The sequence below is a fragment of the Phascolarctos cinereus genome, unplaced genomic scaffold (assembly GCF_003287225.1).
Source record: "Phascolarctos cinereus isolate Bilbo 61053 unplaced genomic scaffold, phaCin_HiC Scaffold_726;HRSCAF=1367, whole genome shotgun sequence".
Taxonomy (NCBI): domain Eukaryota; kingdom Metazoa; phylum Chordata; class Mammalia; order Diprotodontia; family Phascolarctidae; genus Phascolarctos; species Phascolarctos cinereus.
The window spans coordinates 229,490,006-229,506,637 of record NW_027556098.1 but is presented as its reverse complement, the minus strand read 5'-3'; the positions used below and the strand labels follow the sequence as shown (position 1 = coordinate 229,506,637).

The window sequence follows — 16,632 nt, the reverse complement described above, 5'->3', positions numbered from 1 at the left end:
TCTAGTCTCCTGAGGTCTTTTTGGCACTGAATGGAATTGACAGTATTACATTTGACAACACTTTTAGGAAGCTCATACAGATGAGATGTGTTTTCCTTTACATTCTGAAGCTCTTATAACACATAAAACATCAGTGTGATAACAAAACTTCACAAATGAAAAATGGTTGCCATTAGTTTGCAGCTCTCACATGTAACCCAGAAAAAGAATGTACATTAACATTTTGTTAAAGGCATTCAATCACAGGTGAAATTCCATGCTGAAGATTTTTTTCATGTAGCATATATTATGCTTTCAAGATTTAGATGAAATAAATGTTATGAAGAGGAGGAGAATTGGGTTTTCAGGTTGTTGCTATTTTTGTTTTTGTTTTTTTAAGCATTAAGGACTTAAAATGACACTTTTGAGCTCAGAGAGACCCTGTGGTTGATGTTGAAGACGCAAAGACAAAAGATATCTAATTGATCCATATAAATTCTGTAAGATTCTCAGGTTAGGCACTTGCAGTTGAAATCATGCTGTCTTCCAAGCGTTAAACAATAGTAGAATGTTACCAAAATACTGCCTTTCCTTCAAAATCAGCTTCCAGCTTGAAATGGTGATTACTATCGTTAAGCATTTTGTTCCTCATTGTGTTGAATACCAAAGGTCTTTTGGTAAGTTGCTTAATCAGTTAGAGCCACAGTTTTTTCACCTGTCAAATGAGATAATAATGCTTGTACTATCTACCCAAAAGCAGTCTGAGTGTATGGAAGACTGACTTTGGAGTCAGGAAGATCTGTATTCAAATCCTACCTCTTGTACATACTAGCTGTGACATTTAGGCAAGGCATTTAACCACTAAATTTCCAATCTATCTCTAAAGCTATTAATTAGTCAACTTGGCTAAACAGATTGGTGGAGAGAATTTCCAGACCAGGAGCTCCTTACATGGAAAAAATTTCAGGCCTGGAGCAAACAAACAAAAAACTTACCCAAGCCACAGGGTTGTGACAATTAAATCATAAAGCATTATGTATATAGAAACTCATATAGGGCTTGGCAAAGGTGGTTCTTAAATAGTTCATTATATAATGTCTAGGCAAATATTGAACTCTCCCTTCCCAAAAAGTTATTGGTAAAGCTACCAAGCTCCTATAATCCTAGTAAGCCTGACAAGACAGTTTCTTGGATGAGCATGTTTTGTAGTGTTTCAGGAAAGTTTAAGTTATTTTTGAAGTTTAAATTTAAAGAGAGAAGTTAGGTGAATGTAGCTTTAGACTAAGATTAGGAATTTAAGCTTTTCTGTGGGCCTTTAGGTAGCCAGGTATGTAACCCAGAATTTAAGTGAAAACCAACTCAATTTCCAGTATGCCTAAATGACATTTTTTTTAAGTCTCTTGCATACTTTTGCTTTTGCCTTGGCTTACTCTGATTTCCCAAAGATAATAAAAGATAAAGACTATTGATTTTTGGCATAGGGAATGGACAGGTTGGAATGCTATCACAAAACCTACGTCCTGTTAGCATGTTGAAGTGGATGGAGTGTCAACATGAATTAAAGGAATGGATATGTTCATACTGAGTGCCTGAATTGAGATGAGAACTTAATGTAGCACTGAACGTAGAATCAGGAGACACCTTGGTTCCCATCCTACCTTGTGTAATTTGGGCAAGTGCCTTAACCTTTGAACGTCATGTCTTTATCTGTAAAATCAGGATAATACCTGTAGGGCCTATTTCACAGGATCCAGTGAGATTACATTATTATGTAAAGCATTTTGTATACCATAAAAGTGTTACTTTAAATGTCAGCTATTATGGGAATGTAACAAGGAGAAGGTATATAACACTCAGATTCAGGGAAAAAAATGGCTGTTTTGCTTTAAGTGACTAGCATAAACCTGAATGTAAAGAATATTGTAGTATGTGTATTTTGAAACACTTCTTTTTTCTCAAATAAAGGTATGGCAGCTTATGAGATGACCCAGTGAGGTTTTTTTTTATTTGTTTTGTTTTGCTTTTTTCTTAATGGATTCAAATTGGGAGTACAAATAGCTTTAAACTGAATCCCTTTATAAAAATTTTTAACTCTCAATTTAATCTTTAAGTCTTAAGGACTTGGACTTGAATTCTTAAGTCCAAGAAGTTTGAAAAGCCTTTCCCCATCCTCCTGCCTTTTATAGTTCCCTATTTCTTTTAAAACCCACACACTGCTGACCCTCATTTCCAATCCTCACTCCCCAGGCAAACTATTCCCAAACACAGACCTTGCTAATCACGTTAAAATCAAAACTCTGGTTTTCCTAGTTTACAGTTTTGAATTTAGGTTACCTAAACTCTAGTTCAAAGCTCATTGCCTTCTGAAGCAGCTGCTAAATAAATAAAAGGCTTGACAAGTAATGCAAAGAAGATTCATCTAACAGAATAAACTACATTGTATACACCTTACCCAAAGGAAAACACTACCTCCAGTGTCTTGATTTTTCTTATTGTATATAGTTCTTGGATACATCTTTATTCTGTAAACCATGTTCGGAGAATGAGAATCACGTTTGGTACTGGTAACTACAAAGCAGAGAAGGACTAAGTTTCTCTTTGTATCCATTTAATTAAGACAGTTTCAGGAGTGCCTAGTGCTCCTTCCCTAGCCTCACACCTCACCGGATTTTTCCTTCAGCCTTCAAAATCAAATCCCAGCACCAACCTCCGAAGAGTGTTCAAAGGGGAGTACAGGGGAAGGACATTTCTGTATTTAGAATCGGAAGAAACCTTACGTACCTAGTCTATCTAGTCTGGTCCTCTACCTATAAAAAGGCCTAGATTTGTTCTAGGTAAAGGAGAACTGAGATAGTAACCCAGGCCGCCTGACTTCCAATCCAATATTTTTTCTACCTGTGGACTTCAGCTTTAGTACTGTGTGGCTTTCTCTCCCTCCCTTGCCCACCTCCCACCACGTGTTTTCTTTTCCAAAAGAGGCAGCCAAAGGAGTCTTGAATCTAAAAGGTCCATGGAAAATAAACTAGGGGACCCAACATCCTCTCTCTTGCTGGAGTTTAAATCCCAGAGATCTCAGGAAGATTAGGGTGCTAGCATGAAACAAGTCAGATCAAATGTTTCGCTTTTACTTCTTGGAGGGGAGCTTTGCCGCATTTTTTCCCCTTCTAGAAAATTCTCTCTCCCTGTGGCTGGGTGGCTTTGGAATGCATGAGCAGACCTCGAATATGTTCGCCTCTCCCCACTCCCCACCCCTTGGCTTGCAGTCCAAGGCCAGTTAGTAGCTTTTGTAGTCTGTGGCTCTCCCCACTACCTACTGAACCCGGGGCGCAAAGTATTGTGGGTTGACCACCTTGGTTAACCACTTTATTTAGATTTTAACCATTGTGCCCAGAGCTCATAATGTTAAGGAGCTGGTTGACCCTTCTCTTTATATCACTACCATTCCAATGCTACAAACTGGTCTCCCATTTATGGCTGATCCTGGCTACCAAGGAGGTGTTGCCCCTGCAAAGCTGAGCTCGCCCTGTCTGCAGAACAGGAGTTCTGGGGAGACAGCTTGCCTGAGCTATCGTCTCCCTCCCCGAAACACTGGCGGGCAAGAAGCGAGTACCCCCTTCCATCCCACCGCCAGGAGCCCTTCCAGGCGCTGTTTCGTTACCCATCCCCGGCCTAGCTTCCCTCCCTCTTCTGCCTAGGTGGGTGACTCCTCCTCGCAGGTTGAGTGCAGGGGGGAAGCCTGCTCTATCTCAGCTACCGCGCTGCAGTTGCTGCGGGCTGCAGAACAATGAGGCGGAGTGAAGAGAGGAAAAAAGGATGGGAGGTGCGCTCACGTCAATTCGAGCGCACATCGCGCTGGCTCCCAGGGCACTGGCGCACCTGCTGGTGGACAGAGCTGAGCGTCCACCCGAGGGAGAGTTCACAGACCTGTCTAGACTGAAACCTCGATGTTCAGGTTGCGGCTCCTCCTCTCCCTTTTCACCCACCACACACAGCCAGGCGAAGAAAACGGCGGCAGGAGGGCGGGGTTGAGGGTGCACCCTACAGTGGGGAAGCATGTTTGATCAAATTCTCTCCTCCTATGCCCGCTCCCCCCCAAGCCAGCCAGTGCTGGGCGTCTATCTTTTATCTAGCTATGACAGTCATTTGGGGATAATCTTATTCCCCCTACACACCGAGGTCGCATCAGGCCTGGTTCTAATTATTAGTCAAAAACCCCTTTAAATTAGGGGTTTCTTCCCCCCCTTTTAAAAATTAGACGTTGGTTAATTTTCTCTCTAAATCCAATTCCTTCCCCCTCCCCATTTAGTAGCGATCTTAGTTTTGACACTACTTCCATTTTGTGTCTACCAAAACCACTGCTTCTGACAATTGTACTTACAAAGGGAACCATCCCCTTTTCCCAGCGTTGCTTCTGATCCAGTGGCCACGCCAGGGGACCTCCAATGGCAAGAAATGCGGAAACCTGAACATAACATCAGTTAGCTGCATTCAAGTACAGAGATAAAATATTTATTCACTAAAGAACCCATAAACATCACCGCAAATACATTAAGGCATTTCAGCTCAACAGCTTATTATTATTTCAAAACCTAAAAATGAGATCATATATTGTCACTGTATCTGTAGTCAACCCAGAAACGAAACCTTCCCGAAGTGCGTGGGCTGGTTACTGTTGTTGCCCACTCACTCCCCTCCCACATCACACTCACTCTCCCCACCGCGACCGTTCCGAGCAGCGGCTAATTCTTGGAAAGAAATGTGGGGGGGGGGGAAGAGATATAGTGAAGGGGAGGCATAAGATACACACGACCCATTCACAAAGGGCTAACTCAGGTATTGTGTACTTTTGTATTAGCTGGAAAAGACAAATTCTGGAACTTTTACAGGGTTAGTTGAGGCCACCGGCTCGTGGTTTGTATACTTTGCACTTTGAAAATGGTTACATTCAACTGAATATTTGGCTCATTCAAAACTGAAAAGTCTCCCAACATCGAATCCCCTCCCCCGTCCCTCCACCCAAAAGAAGGGAGGGGGTTGGAAAATGTTTAGTAAATGGCAAGTCTTTTGAATTTTCCTAACGCAGTGGTCACAAAGCTTAAAGGTGACACAACAATGATCACGTAGAACCAACACACACTTTCCCCCCCTATTGCCCACAATAAAATCATCTCCTTCAAATTGCCATGATCATCGCGACCAGGAGCCAGGTGATTATCCTAATTAATGTCTATCTAATTAAATTACTGTCAGCAGTTAACCAATGGCAGGAGCCGTTTCATCGGCTGCACAGGCAGCAAGATCAAAAGTGAGCCTTTTCTGATTGCTGCATAGTGTCAATTGGCCAATCTCTTCTCCCAGGGAAAAAAAAAAAAGTAAATCAAACCTTTGAGAAGCATTTGCTGGTTGAAGTGCTTTCCGTCTAGTGAGGGGGTCTGTGGATTTCTAGTTTATGATAAATAGCACTTTAAAAACCAGGGAAGGGAGGGCGATTGCTCTGGTTCTAGAGCTATGCAGCTGGAGCACTGTCTTTCTCCTTCTATCATGCTCTCCAAGAAATTTCTCAATGTGAGCAGCAGTTACCCACATTCAGGCGGATCTGAGCTTGTCTTGCATGATCATCCCATTATCTCGACCACTGACAACCTGGAGAGAAGTTCACCTTTGAAAAAAATTACCAGGGGGATGACGAATCAGTCAGATACAGACAATTTTCCTGACTCCAAGGACTCACCAGGGGACGTCCAGAGAAGTAAACTCTCTCCTGTCTTGGACGGGGTCTCTGAGCTTCGTCATAGTTTCGATGGATCTGCTGCAGATCGCTATCTCCTCTCTCAGTCCAGCCAGCCCCAGTCCGCTGCCACTGCTCCCAGTACCATGTTCCCTTACCCCAGCCAGCATGGACCCGCGCACCCTGCCTTCTCTATCGGCAGCCCCAGTCGCTACATGGCACACCACCCCGTGATCACCAATGGAGCTTACAACAGCCTCCTGTCCAATTCTTCGCCACAGGGCTATCCAGCGGCGGGTTATCCTTACCCTCAACAGTATGGGCACTCTTACCAAGGAGCGCCTTTCTATCAGTTCTCCTCTACTCAACCGGGACTGGTGCCCGGCAAAGCTCAGGTCTACTTGTGCAACAGACCACTCTGGCTGAAATTTCATCGACATCAAACAGAGATGATCATCACCAAACAGGGAAGGTAAAAGCTACATTCGTTGCTGCTGCTACTGTTACTGCTGCTGCTGCTGCTCTTACAGCCGCTACCTGCTGGGCAAGCGGACAGTCCACACACAGAACAGTGGCGTCTGAGGCAGCGAGGGTCGGGGGGAGGGATCGGAATTGGAGGGGTATGCACCCCGATTTTCCTAGCTTTCAAAAAAGATAATGGAGGGATCTATGTGTATGTGGTGGTGACAACCCCGAGGGCAAAGGTGAAATTTAAAACAAAGATCTGACATACCAGGGTAGAAGATGGGAAAGGGCCGTTTGGGCACGGGCACTTGGAGAAGGATGAATTCTACTGAGCTGGTGTGGGTCCTTCCTTGCCTCTCTCCTCCGAGGAAAGAGGAAAGGTCTGCGGCTCATGCCACTCCAAGCCCCCTGACTCCCCCTACACTCACTCCCCAAGTTCCTTACGATTTTTTTTCCTCTTTCGAATGGTGTTTTCTTTAACCCGGCAACCTATGCTACCATAGCAAGTTTTGCCTTAGCTTCTGGGGCATTGTTTTGTTTTTGTTTTTGTTTTTTCGGTTTTGCATAAAATCTTTAACATTAATGTTTTTTTCTTCCTTTATCTTCTTCTTCCTCTTCCCTCCCTCCTTTTAATTTAAATAGGCGCATGTTTCCTTTTTTAAGTTTTAACATTTCTGGTCTGGATCCCACGGCTCATTACAATATTTTTGTGGATGTAATTTTGGCGGACCCCAATCACTGGAGATTTCAAGGAGGGAAATGGGTTCCTTGCGGCAAAGCGGACACCAATGTACAAGGCAAGTTCTTCCAATTAACACTTTGTTCTGACACATATTTAGGTGAGAATGATTAATTAAAGCCTTTGTGGACAGGCTCGAGCGACTTTAAAAACGATTGGCCAATTTTTTTTTTAAAGAAAAGGAGACGAGGAAAGGGGGGGGAAAGAGAAAGGAAAGAGGGGAAGTAGGTTATGCAAAAGCTATTTTAATCATTTACAGCTAATAAAAAGAAAAAAGTGCCTCCTGAAAACTCCCATCTAATATGATTTACTGACTCAAGGTGTGCGTGTGCTTGTGTATGCAAGTGTGTTCTTGAACACGGTGGTAGGGAGTGGGGGTGTGCATGTGTAAGCAATGTGTGTTTGTTTCTCTAGGAAACCGGGTCTATATGCATCCCGATTCCCCCAATACAGGGGCTCACTGGATGCGCCAAGAAATCTCTTTTGGGAAATTAAAACTCACAAACAACAAAGGAGCTTCAAACAACAATGGCCAGGTTAGTGAAACACACACACAACACACACACACACACACACACACAGGGAGAGAGAGGGAGAGAGAGAGAGAGAGAGAGAGAGAGAGAGAGAGAGAGAGAGAGAGAGAGAGAGAGAGAGAGAGAGCCCTTGCACATTCCAATCCCTGCTCTCCCCTAAAGCTCTTAAAATCAACTACCAGAAAGAAAAACAAATAGTACTACCTAATTCACAAACTAAATTATCCCTTCCCTCCCCCACCTCCTCCTAGAATCGGAACACTTTTTCCCCTTTTGTGGAAAGATAAGGCTTTGGTGTTTTTCTGTCTTTTAAAATTTCATTTCAATCCCCCAAAATGAAATGAACAAAGAAACATGGGTAAATCCTCCCTTCTTACCCTACATTCTCCCAGCTTCCTAAGTGCAAACATCCGATTGATTGATTTCTGAAAGGAGAACCGGATTTTTGCAGGTTGGGTTTGAGGTTTCACCCTCTTTCAGAGGGGAAAAGGAGATGGCCTGAGGGGGTGGATTGTTCGGGTCACATTTTCCTGAGGGTGATCTAGTCGGATCTCTTCTGACAGCTGTGAGATGGCGAGGTCTTATGCCTAGTTACCAGACTAGCAAGCAGCGGCAAGTCCTGCAAAATATATAATATGCTTCATACGGCATACACGAGCGCACACTCATACACTCTCGTAACAGGCACAATGTTTTAACTTGCTGCTGGGTCTCTCCCCTTTTCTCTCCGCTCGACAGATGGTGGTTTTACAGTCTTTGCACAAGTACCAGCCCCGCTTGCATGTGGTGGAAGTGAACGAAGATGGTACTGAGGATACCAACCAGCCAGGGAGGGTCCAGACTTTCACCTTCCCAGAGACACAGTTCATAGCGGTCACCGCCTACCAAAACACAGATGTAACTGGGCTTATACATTCTACTTGAGGCAGGCATCACCCCCGGTTCTGGCAGCAGCAGCAGCAACAGCAGTCGCAGTCATTGCATTTAGCTATAGCAGGAGACGCCGGATGTGCGCCCTCCAAAAATCTGCAGGCAGAAGGAAAATATGATTGTTTAGTGCCTCTGACTTCGGGGGCCGGTTTTGGTACTTAGGTGGCATCCAGGATTTCTGGCCGCCTTAATTCGGGAAGTTAGAATTTGATCTGTAAACAAGAACAGAAAAAAAAAGCTGTTCTCTCAATTTCTCTCCCGTTGCAAAACAAGCAGATTTCCCCCCCTGCATTTTCATTCTTGGCAAGCGCCATCGTTATCACAGAAAATCAAAACGCCTTTGAAACGGTTTCCTAGGTGGGCAGTACTGATGGCTAAATCGAACAAAAATCACCGCCCTGGGAGACTGAGGAAACATTCACACATACATACATACACAGAGGAATGTGGAAACTATAATAAAACATGTTATGGGGAGTGGGGGATCAGCGCCACTGGGTCAATAGAGCATTTTTAAAAGCTAGCAATAGCTGCTGTTGTCTGGGATGGGGGTGATGGTGCTTTTTAGATATACTAAAACTTTTATTTTATTAGAAGATACTTACATTTAAGTAAAACTTGGATTAAATGTGTAAGATGAATTTGCTCTGATCGTGCAGCTGCTACACCTAACTCATCACACAGCCTTTTAAAATGTCGCCAAAAGGTTTCAAATATTCAACATCTGGTAAAAAATTCAGTCTCTCTGGAAATAATTTTGTCTGAAAAAATATATTGCTTTAAACAAGCATTTGACATATGTGTGTATATGTATATGTATATATATATATATATATATATATTTAAAATTCTATAAACGTAGAGCAGAGACGAATTAAAAAGCATGCATTTAATCTGGGCCTTTCGTTCAAGTATATTTATTAGTAATTTAAACTTTCCCTTTCCCATTACCCTCCTCACCCCAAGTGTTTAAATAAGGGAAGACGTGCATCTAATGAAATTATTCTTGTAATAATTGACTGACTACACATTCTCATAAGTACAATTTCTCCGGCTTGGCAAATAAATATTGATCTTTTTCTCCTCAGATTACGCAATTGAAAATAGATCACAACCCCTTCGCAAAGGGCTTTCGGGATAACTATGACACGTAAGTAAATTTACTTCTCTGTTATTTCACTTTTCGGGGTCACACTAATAAGTGGAACGCTTAGCAGTTTATAAAACTGTAGAATTGCCAAATAAAAAGCTTTCAGGAGCTGAAGTGTATGAGGACGAGGTTGTGGTGTTTCTTTTTTCTTTCCTCTCCCTCTTTTTGTTTGTCCTCCCCATCTTTGCAGAGGTTTTCTTAAATTGGTTACATTTTGGTATGGTCCAGGTGTTTTCAGTTTCTATCTTTAGCTTTTATCTGAACTGAGACGTTGTTCAGTTGGTGCTGGGACTTTGGCTTGGTTGGCAGAAGATAGCTTTGCCTCTGGGTGCAGTCCTGTTGTGCGTGTGGCTGCAGATGCTTAGTTCGGATTGTCTGTATCTGAAGCCTGTCCGGGATTCTGCCCGAAACTGCACGTTGCTTTGGCAGTTGTGGGAGTTTTATTGGCATATACGACATATTATTTACCCACTTTCAAGTTTCCTGTAATAGCATTTCCTGTGCATTATTGTGGACTAAATAAAAATGTGTAGCAACCTACAGCTAATGTGATGAAATGCTTGCTTTAGCAGTCTGAGTTTGGGGAAAGATGTGAAGCGGTATTCGGTGCGCATTTAAATGGTGTCAAAAGGAAATACTTTTCCCCTAAATGTTTACTTTCTGGATGTGACTTAGAAACTTGTGTTTATTCCTTTCCCTTCTCTTACCCCCTTTCATATTTGTCCATCTTGTCTTAATTTTTCCTTCTTTGTGGGCAAAATTTCATTTAAAACTAAGTCCTTTCTGAGTTCATTCTATATCAGAGCATTAGTGTAGGGGACCAGACTTCGTGGCTCAGGGTTTGGATGGTGGTGGATAATGAGTTCTAAATCTAGATTTCAAAGGAGTGTGGGGATTCCCCCTATTTTTTCCTTGACCATATAAGGGAAAGACACAAGTCTTAATTAGATGGCTTGCTCTCAGTGCCTGGGATACTGCCACGAAGTTGTAGCCGCCCTCTGCGTAGGATCAGATTATGTTTGCAGGGAAAAACGAAACAGGGCTGCGACTTCATTTCCAGCTTCGGGCAGATGACACCATTCCATAAACCCCTAAATCCAATCTGTACTTGAACTGCTTCTGCTGCGAGAAGCAGTTTAGGAAACTGTGGGCCTAGAGAAAGGTGACTGATAATGATACATATTGCTTCATCTTCTCCTTTAAGAAAAGCCCACCAGAAGTATTATTCTTTTATCATAAATATTATTCCAAAGTAAATGTACTTCCCATACTCTTGCCCCCACTTTCTAAAATAGGTGTCATGGGACAGTGTTTGCAAAGGGTTTTAGCTAAAATATAGAAGATAGGTAAATCCAGAATGTTGATGACCAGGGATATTAGAGGAGAGACCTTTAGAATCCTAGCTTTTTAAATTTTATTAACATCTGTTGGAATGCATTTAGTGTTGCAAATGGGCCCAGGATTCCCAAGAGGTCCAGACTTAGTTAAACTGTCAGTGGATGGTTAAACTAACTTTTGGCAACACTGTTTCTGTATCCGAGTAAATAGAGAAGATAGGCATAGTTGCTTACTTTTGTTCCTTTCCAGCCCCCTTATTTCTAATTTTTGAAATACAACTACATTTCAAGACAGGGATTAGTATGTTGAGTATCCAGAGCAGAGAGGCCCCTTTATATCTCTTACTGCTCCCTCGTCTCCCCAACTCCTAATGGGCTAAATGTTGCAGAAATCTGTTTTTAAAAGGAACTTGCTTGGAACTTCTTTATCTTTCTTTTCACCACTTCGATTTTTAAAATCAGTTGATGTTTACTATGAAAAGGTATTTTTCACAACTATACAATTTATCCTGAGCAAAAAAGAAACGTTGCTTTCTTTCCTTCATCCTCCCTTGTACTAAAATTCTAAATATTCCCTTGAACTATTTATTTTTTGTTTTGTTTTGTTTTTTAAGGCAGAGCTCTGAAAAATCAAGTTTCAATTTTGGTGCTGTCTTTGAAGGATTCAGCAGTTATTTTTTGACCAATAAGATACTCTCCCTCAAATGGGACTGAGATATGAAAGAACTGTTATTCTCTTTAACTACCCCACCCTCAACTGCTTCAAAGATGGATTGATGAGCATTTTAAAGTTCCTGCATTAGTCAGGAACTAAAGTGGAGGATTTTTTGTTGATCTGTAGGTGGATACATTCCTATTCATCTAACAGCCTTTTCCTCCCTCAAATAATCTCTAATGAGGTTCTATTAGCCTAGAGGCCTAGGTTTATTCTCTAACGAAAGTCATTCACGCCACTGTAGGCCAGCATAGCAGCTGCCAATGACCCAAGCCTACCAGTCAAAGGCTTTTGGGATTGCCTGGGGATAGTTGGATAGCAAAAGGTTTCAGCCACTATTTTTTGACAGCCAGACTCAAGGCTCCTAACTGGCCAGGAAGAAGAAGAATGTGTGTGGGATGTTGGGTGAGGGAAATATTTTTCTTTGTAAAAACTTAATTTCCATTGCATGGTTTCAGAATTATCTTTGCAAGTAATGATTCCTCTTTATTTGTTTTGGTGGGTGTGGAGGGTAAAGAGTAAGCAATGGAAGACTAAAGAGTGCTTTCAAGATTCTAGCAGTAATCTCAAACTCTGGAGGTTGGCTGGAGCCTTTTCCTTCAATAATCCCTACTGGAGGCACACACATTTATATTTCTTATATTATTTGTACAAGATAAAGAAGAGATGAGTGTGCATGTCTTTGATTTCTAAGAAGGTATGGATGACTTTCTAAGGGACTTATTGAAAGTAACGGGAAAGGGTGGGAGGAGAGAGAGAGAGAGAGAGAGAGAGAAGAGAGAGAGAGAGAGAGAGAGAGAGAGAGAGAGAGAGAGAGAGAGAGAGAGAGAGAGAGAGAGAAATGAGAGCCTTTGTTTAAAAACCTTTGGAAGTATCCCCAGAGTGTAGAAACTCCTTGAGCACACAGAGAAGGCCTATTAATCCTCAATCAGCCTGGCTATGTGAATATGCATAAATATGTTTTGACCAAACAAAGGGCGAGAGAAGACCTTCCATTAGCTTCCTTTGCCCTTGAACTGCATATTTTGGAAGGACTGTATTGTGTGACTAAGTGACTGGGAGAAGAGGGACGAGGTAGTATTAGTTTTGTACCCCTGCGCCTTCCTTAGGCCAATGCTCACAGACGTTTTCCCTTCCTTTTGGGTCAGCGATTTCCTAGGATGGGGATGAAGGGCTCTATGACCTCCCTTGCCCTTCTCACCTCCACTCCAAATCTCCATAGGACATGGCTTCTTGAAACTGGGCACGGCCACAGGAGGGATGCATACTTATGTGGGGGTGGAGGGGGGTAGGAGGTTGGAGTTCGTTCTCTTTCCCTGACCCCGGGGCCCTCTTCCTTCTCTTCTTCCATGGACACTGCGTGCCGTTCCTCCCGTTTCTTTCTGTCTCTCCCTTCTGATAGGATCTACACAGGCTGCGATATGGACCGCCTGACCCCTTCGCCTAACGACTCTCCCCGCTCGCAGATAGTGCCGGGGGCCCGTTATGCAATGGCCGGCTCCTTCCTGCAGGACCAGTTCGTAAGCAACTACGCCAAGGCGCGCTTCCACCCGGGGGCCGGGGCCGGCCCAGGCCCAGGCACAGACCGAAGCGTGCCGCACACCAATGGGCTCCTGTCGCCCCAGCAGGCCGAGGACCCTGGGGCCCCGTCGCCCCAGCGCTGGTTCGTCACGCCAGCCAATAACCGGCTGGACTTCGCCGCCTCGGCCTACGACACGGCCACTGACTTTGCAGGCAACGCGGCCACCTTGCTCTCGTACGCCGCGGCGGGCGTCAAGGCTCTCCCGCTCCAGGCTGCAGGCTGCACGGGCCGGCCCCTGGGCTACTACGCAGACCCTTCGGGCTGGGGGGCCCGCAGTCCCCCGCAGTACTGCAGCAAGTCCAGCTCCATGCTGTCGTGTTGGCCTAACAGTGCAGCGGCGGCCGCTCGCATGGCCAGCAGCAACCCCTATCTAGGCGAAGAGGCGGAGAGTCTGGCTACGGAGCGCTCCCCTTTGCCCCCGGGCTCCGAGGACTCCAAGCCCAAAGACTTGTCCGACTCCAGCTGGATCGAAACCCCGTCGTCCATTAAGTCCATCGACTCCACTGATTCTGGGATTTACGAGCAGGCCAAGCGGAGGCGTATCTCGCCGTCTGACACGCCGGTGTCCGAGAGCTCCTCTCCCCTCAAGAGCGAAGTGTTGACCCAAAGGGACTGTGAGAAGAACTGCGCCAAGGACATAGGCTACTACGGCTTCTACTCTCACAGCTAGACTTGCCACCCGGCAGCACCGCCTAGGCCCCGTTACAGCCCCAAGACTCCCTTTCATCTCCCCCCCAAGGCCAGACCCCGACCGACACAACTTTCTTCTTCCCTTTCCTCTTCCCCTCACTTACAACCCCACCTTCCGCATCTCGTACATTTTCTTTGGGCCCTACCATTGCCGTCTTCAGTGAATAAATACAGGTTTCCGAGTGTATTTTTAACCTCTTTTTTTTTTCTCACAGCAACCTCTGCAGTTAACGCACTGATCTTCAACTTCAGTTGTAAACCCTTTGCCCCTTTAAATGTCCCCGCCTTTCCTCCCTTCCAAGAAGTTGTTCTTATCTAAGTCTCTACCCTGCCTTCTCTCTTCTCCCCTTCTTTGGCCTACTAATTGTTTTTTTTTTCCTTCCCCTTTTACTTGTAAAGAAATCCTTCACCTTTGGGAGATTGGACAGTTCTTGGTTTTGCCAGACAAAAGCCAAGCAAGTGCTATAGGAATGCAGCAATTCCAATCCTTTCCACACCTTTCCCCACCCTTACCCTCATTAATAAGTAGGACGTCTGACTCTAGAACCTGGAGCCTATACAGCGCTTCCTTCCTTATCCATGAATGGATGGATGGATGGTGGGGATGTTAATAATTTTAGTGGAACAAAGCCTGTGAAATGTCTGTACATAGTGTTAATTTATTGTAACGAATGGCTAGTTTTTATTCTTATTGTGAAGGCACAAAACCAGTTCATGCTTAACTTTATTTATTTATTTATTCATTTAATTATTTATTTATTTTCCTTGAGAGATGGTTAACTATATTCTAGAGGCTCTGGTAATGTAAAATGGTCAACAACAATGGCAGTGAGTAATGGGTTTCTCACTTCTCTGCAGTCCCTCGCATGGAATAATTTATTCAGTGCCCTAAGTGCACGCAGCTAAGGAGTACCTACTCACCCTAACTCCTATAAAGAATGGGAATCTGTTTTATAGGAAAGTTAATTAAATGGCATGATGCCTCCAAAACGCAAAGTTAACTGAATTTGTAAGGTTTTTTTTTCACTTCCTAAATGAAAAAGCTCGACATCAGCAATATTATTTCGCCTTATTTGTTTTTCCCAAAGTGCCAAATCCATTACTGGTCTGTGCAGGTGCCAAATATGCTGACAAACTGTTTCCGAATTTCTCTTCAGTTTTCTCCCTCTTTATATTCTGTAAATCTTTGTAATGAATACTCTAAAACGATATAGATGATTGAATTGTTGGTAACTATAGTGTAGTCCAGTGAAGATGAATCGTGTGAGTTGTATATTTTACTGCATTTTAGTTTCGAAAATGATTTTTCCCTCTAACCTAGAAAACAGCGGAAATCTGACTTCCTTGGAAAAACACTAGCATTGGTGCGAGTAAGACTGATTTTTTTTCCTCTTGTAAGTCTTGTTATATTTGATAAGGAACATTAATCCCCCTGGAAGTAGATTAGTAGGATTTCGAATGTTGTGTAGCAAACTTAAACAATTTTTTTTTGGTATTTTAAATTATAACGTGAAATATGCATAATAATACACAATATTCAATCTAGATTCCAGTCCATGGGGGGGATTTTCCTAATAGCAATTCAGGGTCTAAACGTGTGTATATTTTTGACTCTTCTGTAAATCTAATGTTGTGATTTTTATATTTGTTATGTTTTGTCTGTGAACTGAATAATTTATACAAGTACAAGCTCCACTGAGAAATGTTTTGTTTTTGCTCGTTTGTATCGTCTGTGTATAACAAGTAAAAATAAATCTGCTAAAACTTTAACATGGTGTTTTAAAGCAGTTTACCGTTTGAAGAAAAACTCAGTTACTATCATTGATTAATTTTAAATGATCAGGTGGAATCTCAACCAGCCATGGGACATCTAGCTATAATTTGAGCTGTCTGTCTCCCCCTCCTCCAGGACGAATCACAACTCAATTCCCCTATCCTTTTTATTTGCAAATATTTTATTCCAAACTTTTCATCGTGTTCCTTTACTTTTTTTCTTTTCAGAAAAGAGTATGTCTCTCTTCCCCTTTTACCCCCATCTTTTCAAACTGACGCTCACAGAAATTCTGAGACAAAGCAAGCAGAAGGAGATGTTTTAAAATCAGAGGTTGATTTTAAAATTCAGAGACGAAAAGGGAAAAAAGTAATGGGAATGGGCTGGCGTATGCTTGTGTATGTACGTATGTATGCATTCAAGTATACATGCATGTGTGTGTATAGAGTGGATGAAGTTAATTAAAAAGGCTTGCTAAAGTGAGACAAGCTTTAGGTAGTGGATACCAATCATTGTCTTTCACTAACTCGTGGTCTCTGAGGCAAGAGTAGTAATTTTGGGGGGAAAGAGACGAAGAAACTACCTTACTCTTCCTGAAGCTACTGTCTACCTGTCTAGTAAAAAAAAAAAAAGCTCTTGATCTGTACCCAGGGAAGAAAGGTCCATTTAAAAACTAATCAGTTTATGCTGAGAAGTGTCTGAGGGTGCTCAGGGGTCAAATGGAAACCTGAATCGGTGTCCATTTGGGTGTCAGGCCTTATTCTCTGAAGGTAACTGATATATAAGTGACAATATCCAATTGTACGGGTAGAGCAGGAGAGGAATACAGTTAGGTTTCAGCTAGGGGTCTTGCAGAGATTCGCCCATATTCTGATCGGGGAAAACGCCTCTTTTCATGCAGGTGATTGACGCTCGTTTTGTTCGTAAGGTGCTAAGAATTCACCAAGTCTCGAAACTTTGGTCTAATCCCCATGTTTCAAATATCACGTTTTTTTCCAGTTTCTCAAAGGCTA

At 43.0% G+C, this 16,632-nt stretch overlaps 1 protein-coding gene across 1 annotated transcript; it reads left to right on the top strand.

Moving 5' to 3' along the window:
- Positions 1–5,390: 5,390 nt before the first annotated feature.
- TBR1 (T-box brain transcription factor 1) lies at positions 5,391–15,618 on the top strand. The gene is made up of 6 exons (XM_021004857.1): positions 5,391–6,179; positions 6,815–6,969; positions 7,326–7,447; positions 8,183–8,341; positions 9,463–9,524; positions 12,979–15,618. The coding sequence occupies exons 1-6, from the start codon at positions 5,488–5,490 to the stop codon at positions 13,826–13,828; spliced, it is 2,040 nt and encodes a 679-aa protein (XP_020860516.1). The 5' UTR covers positions 5,391–5,487; the 3' UTR covers positions 13,829–15,618.
- Positions 15,619–16,632: the final 1,014 nt, after the last annotated feature.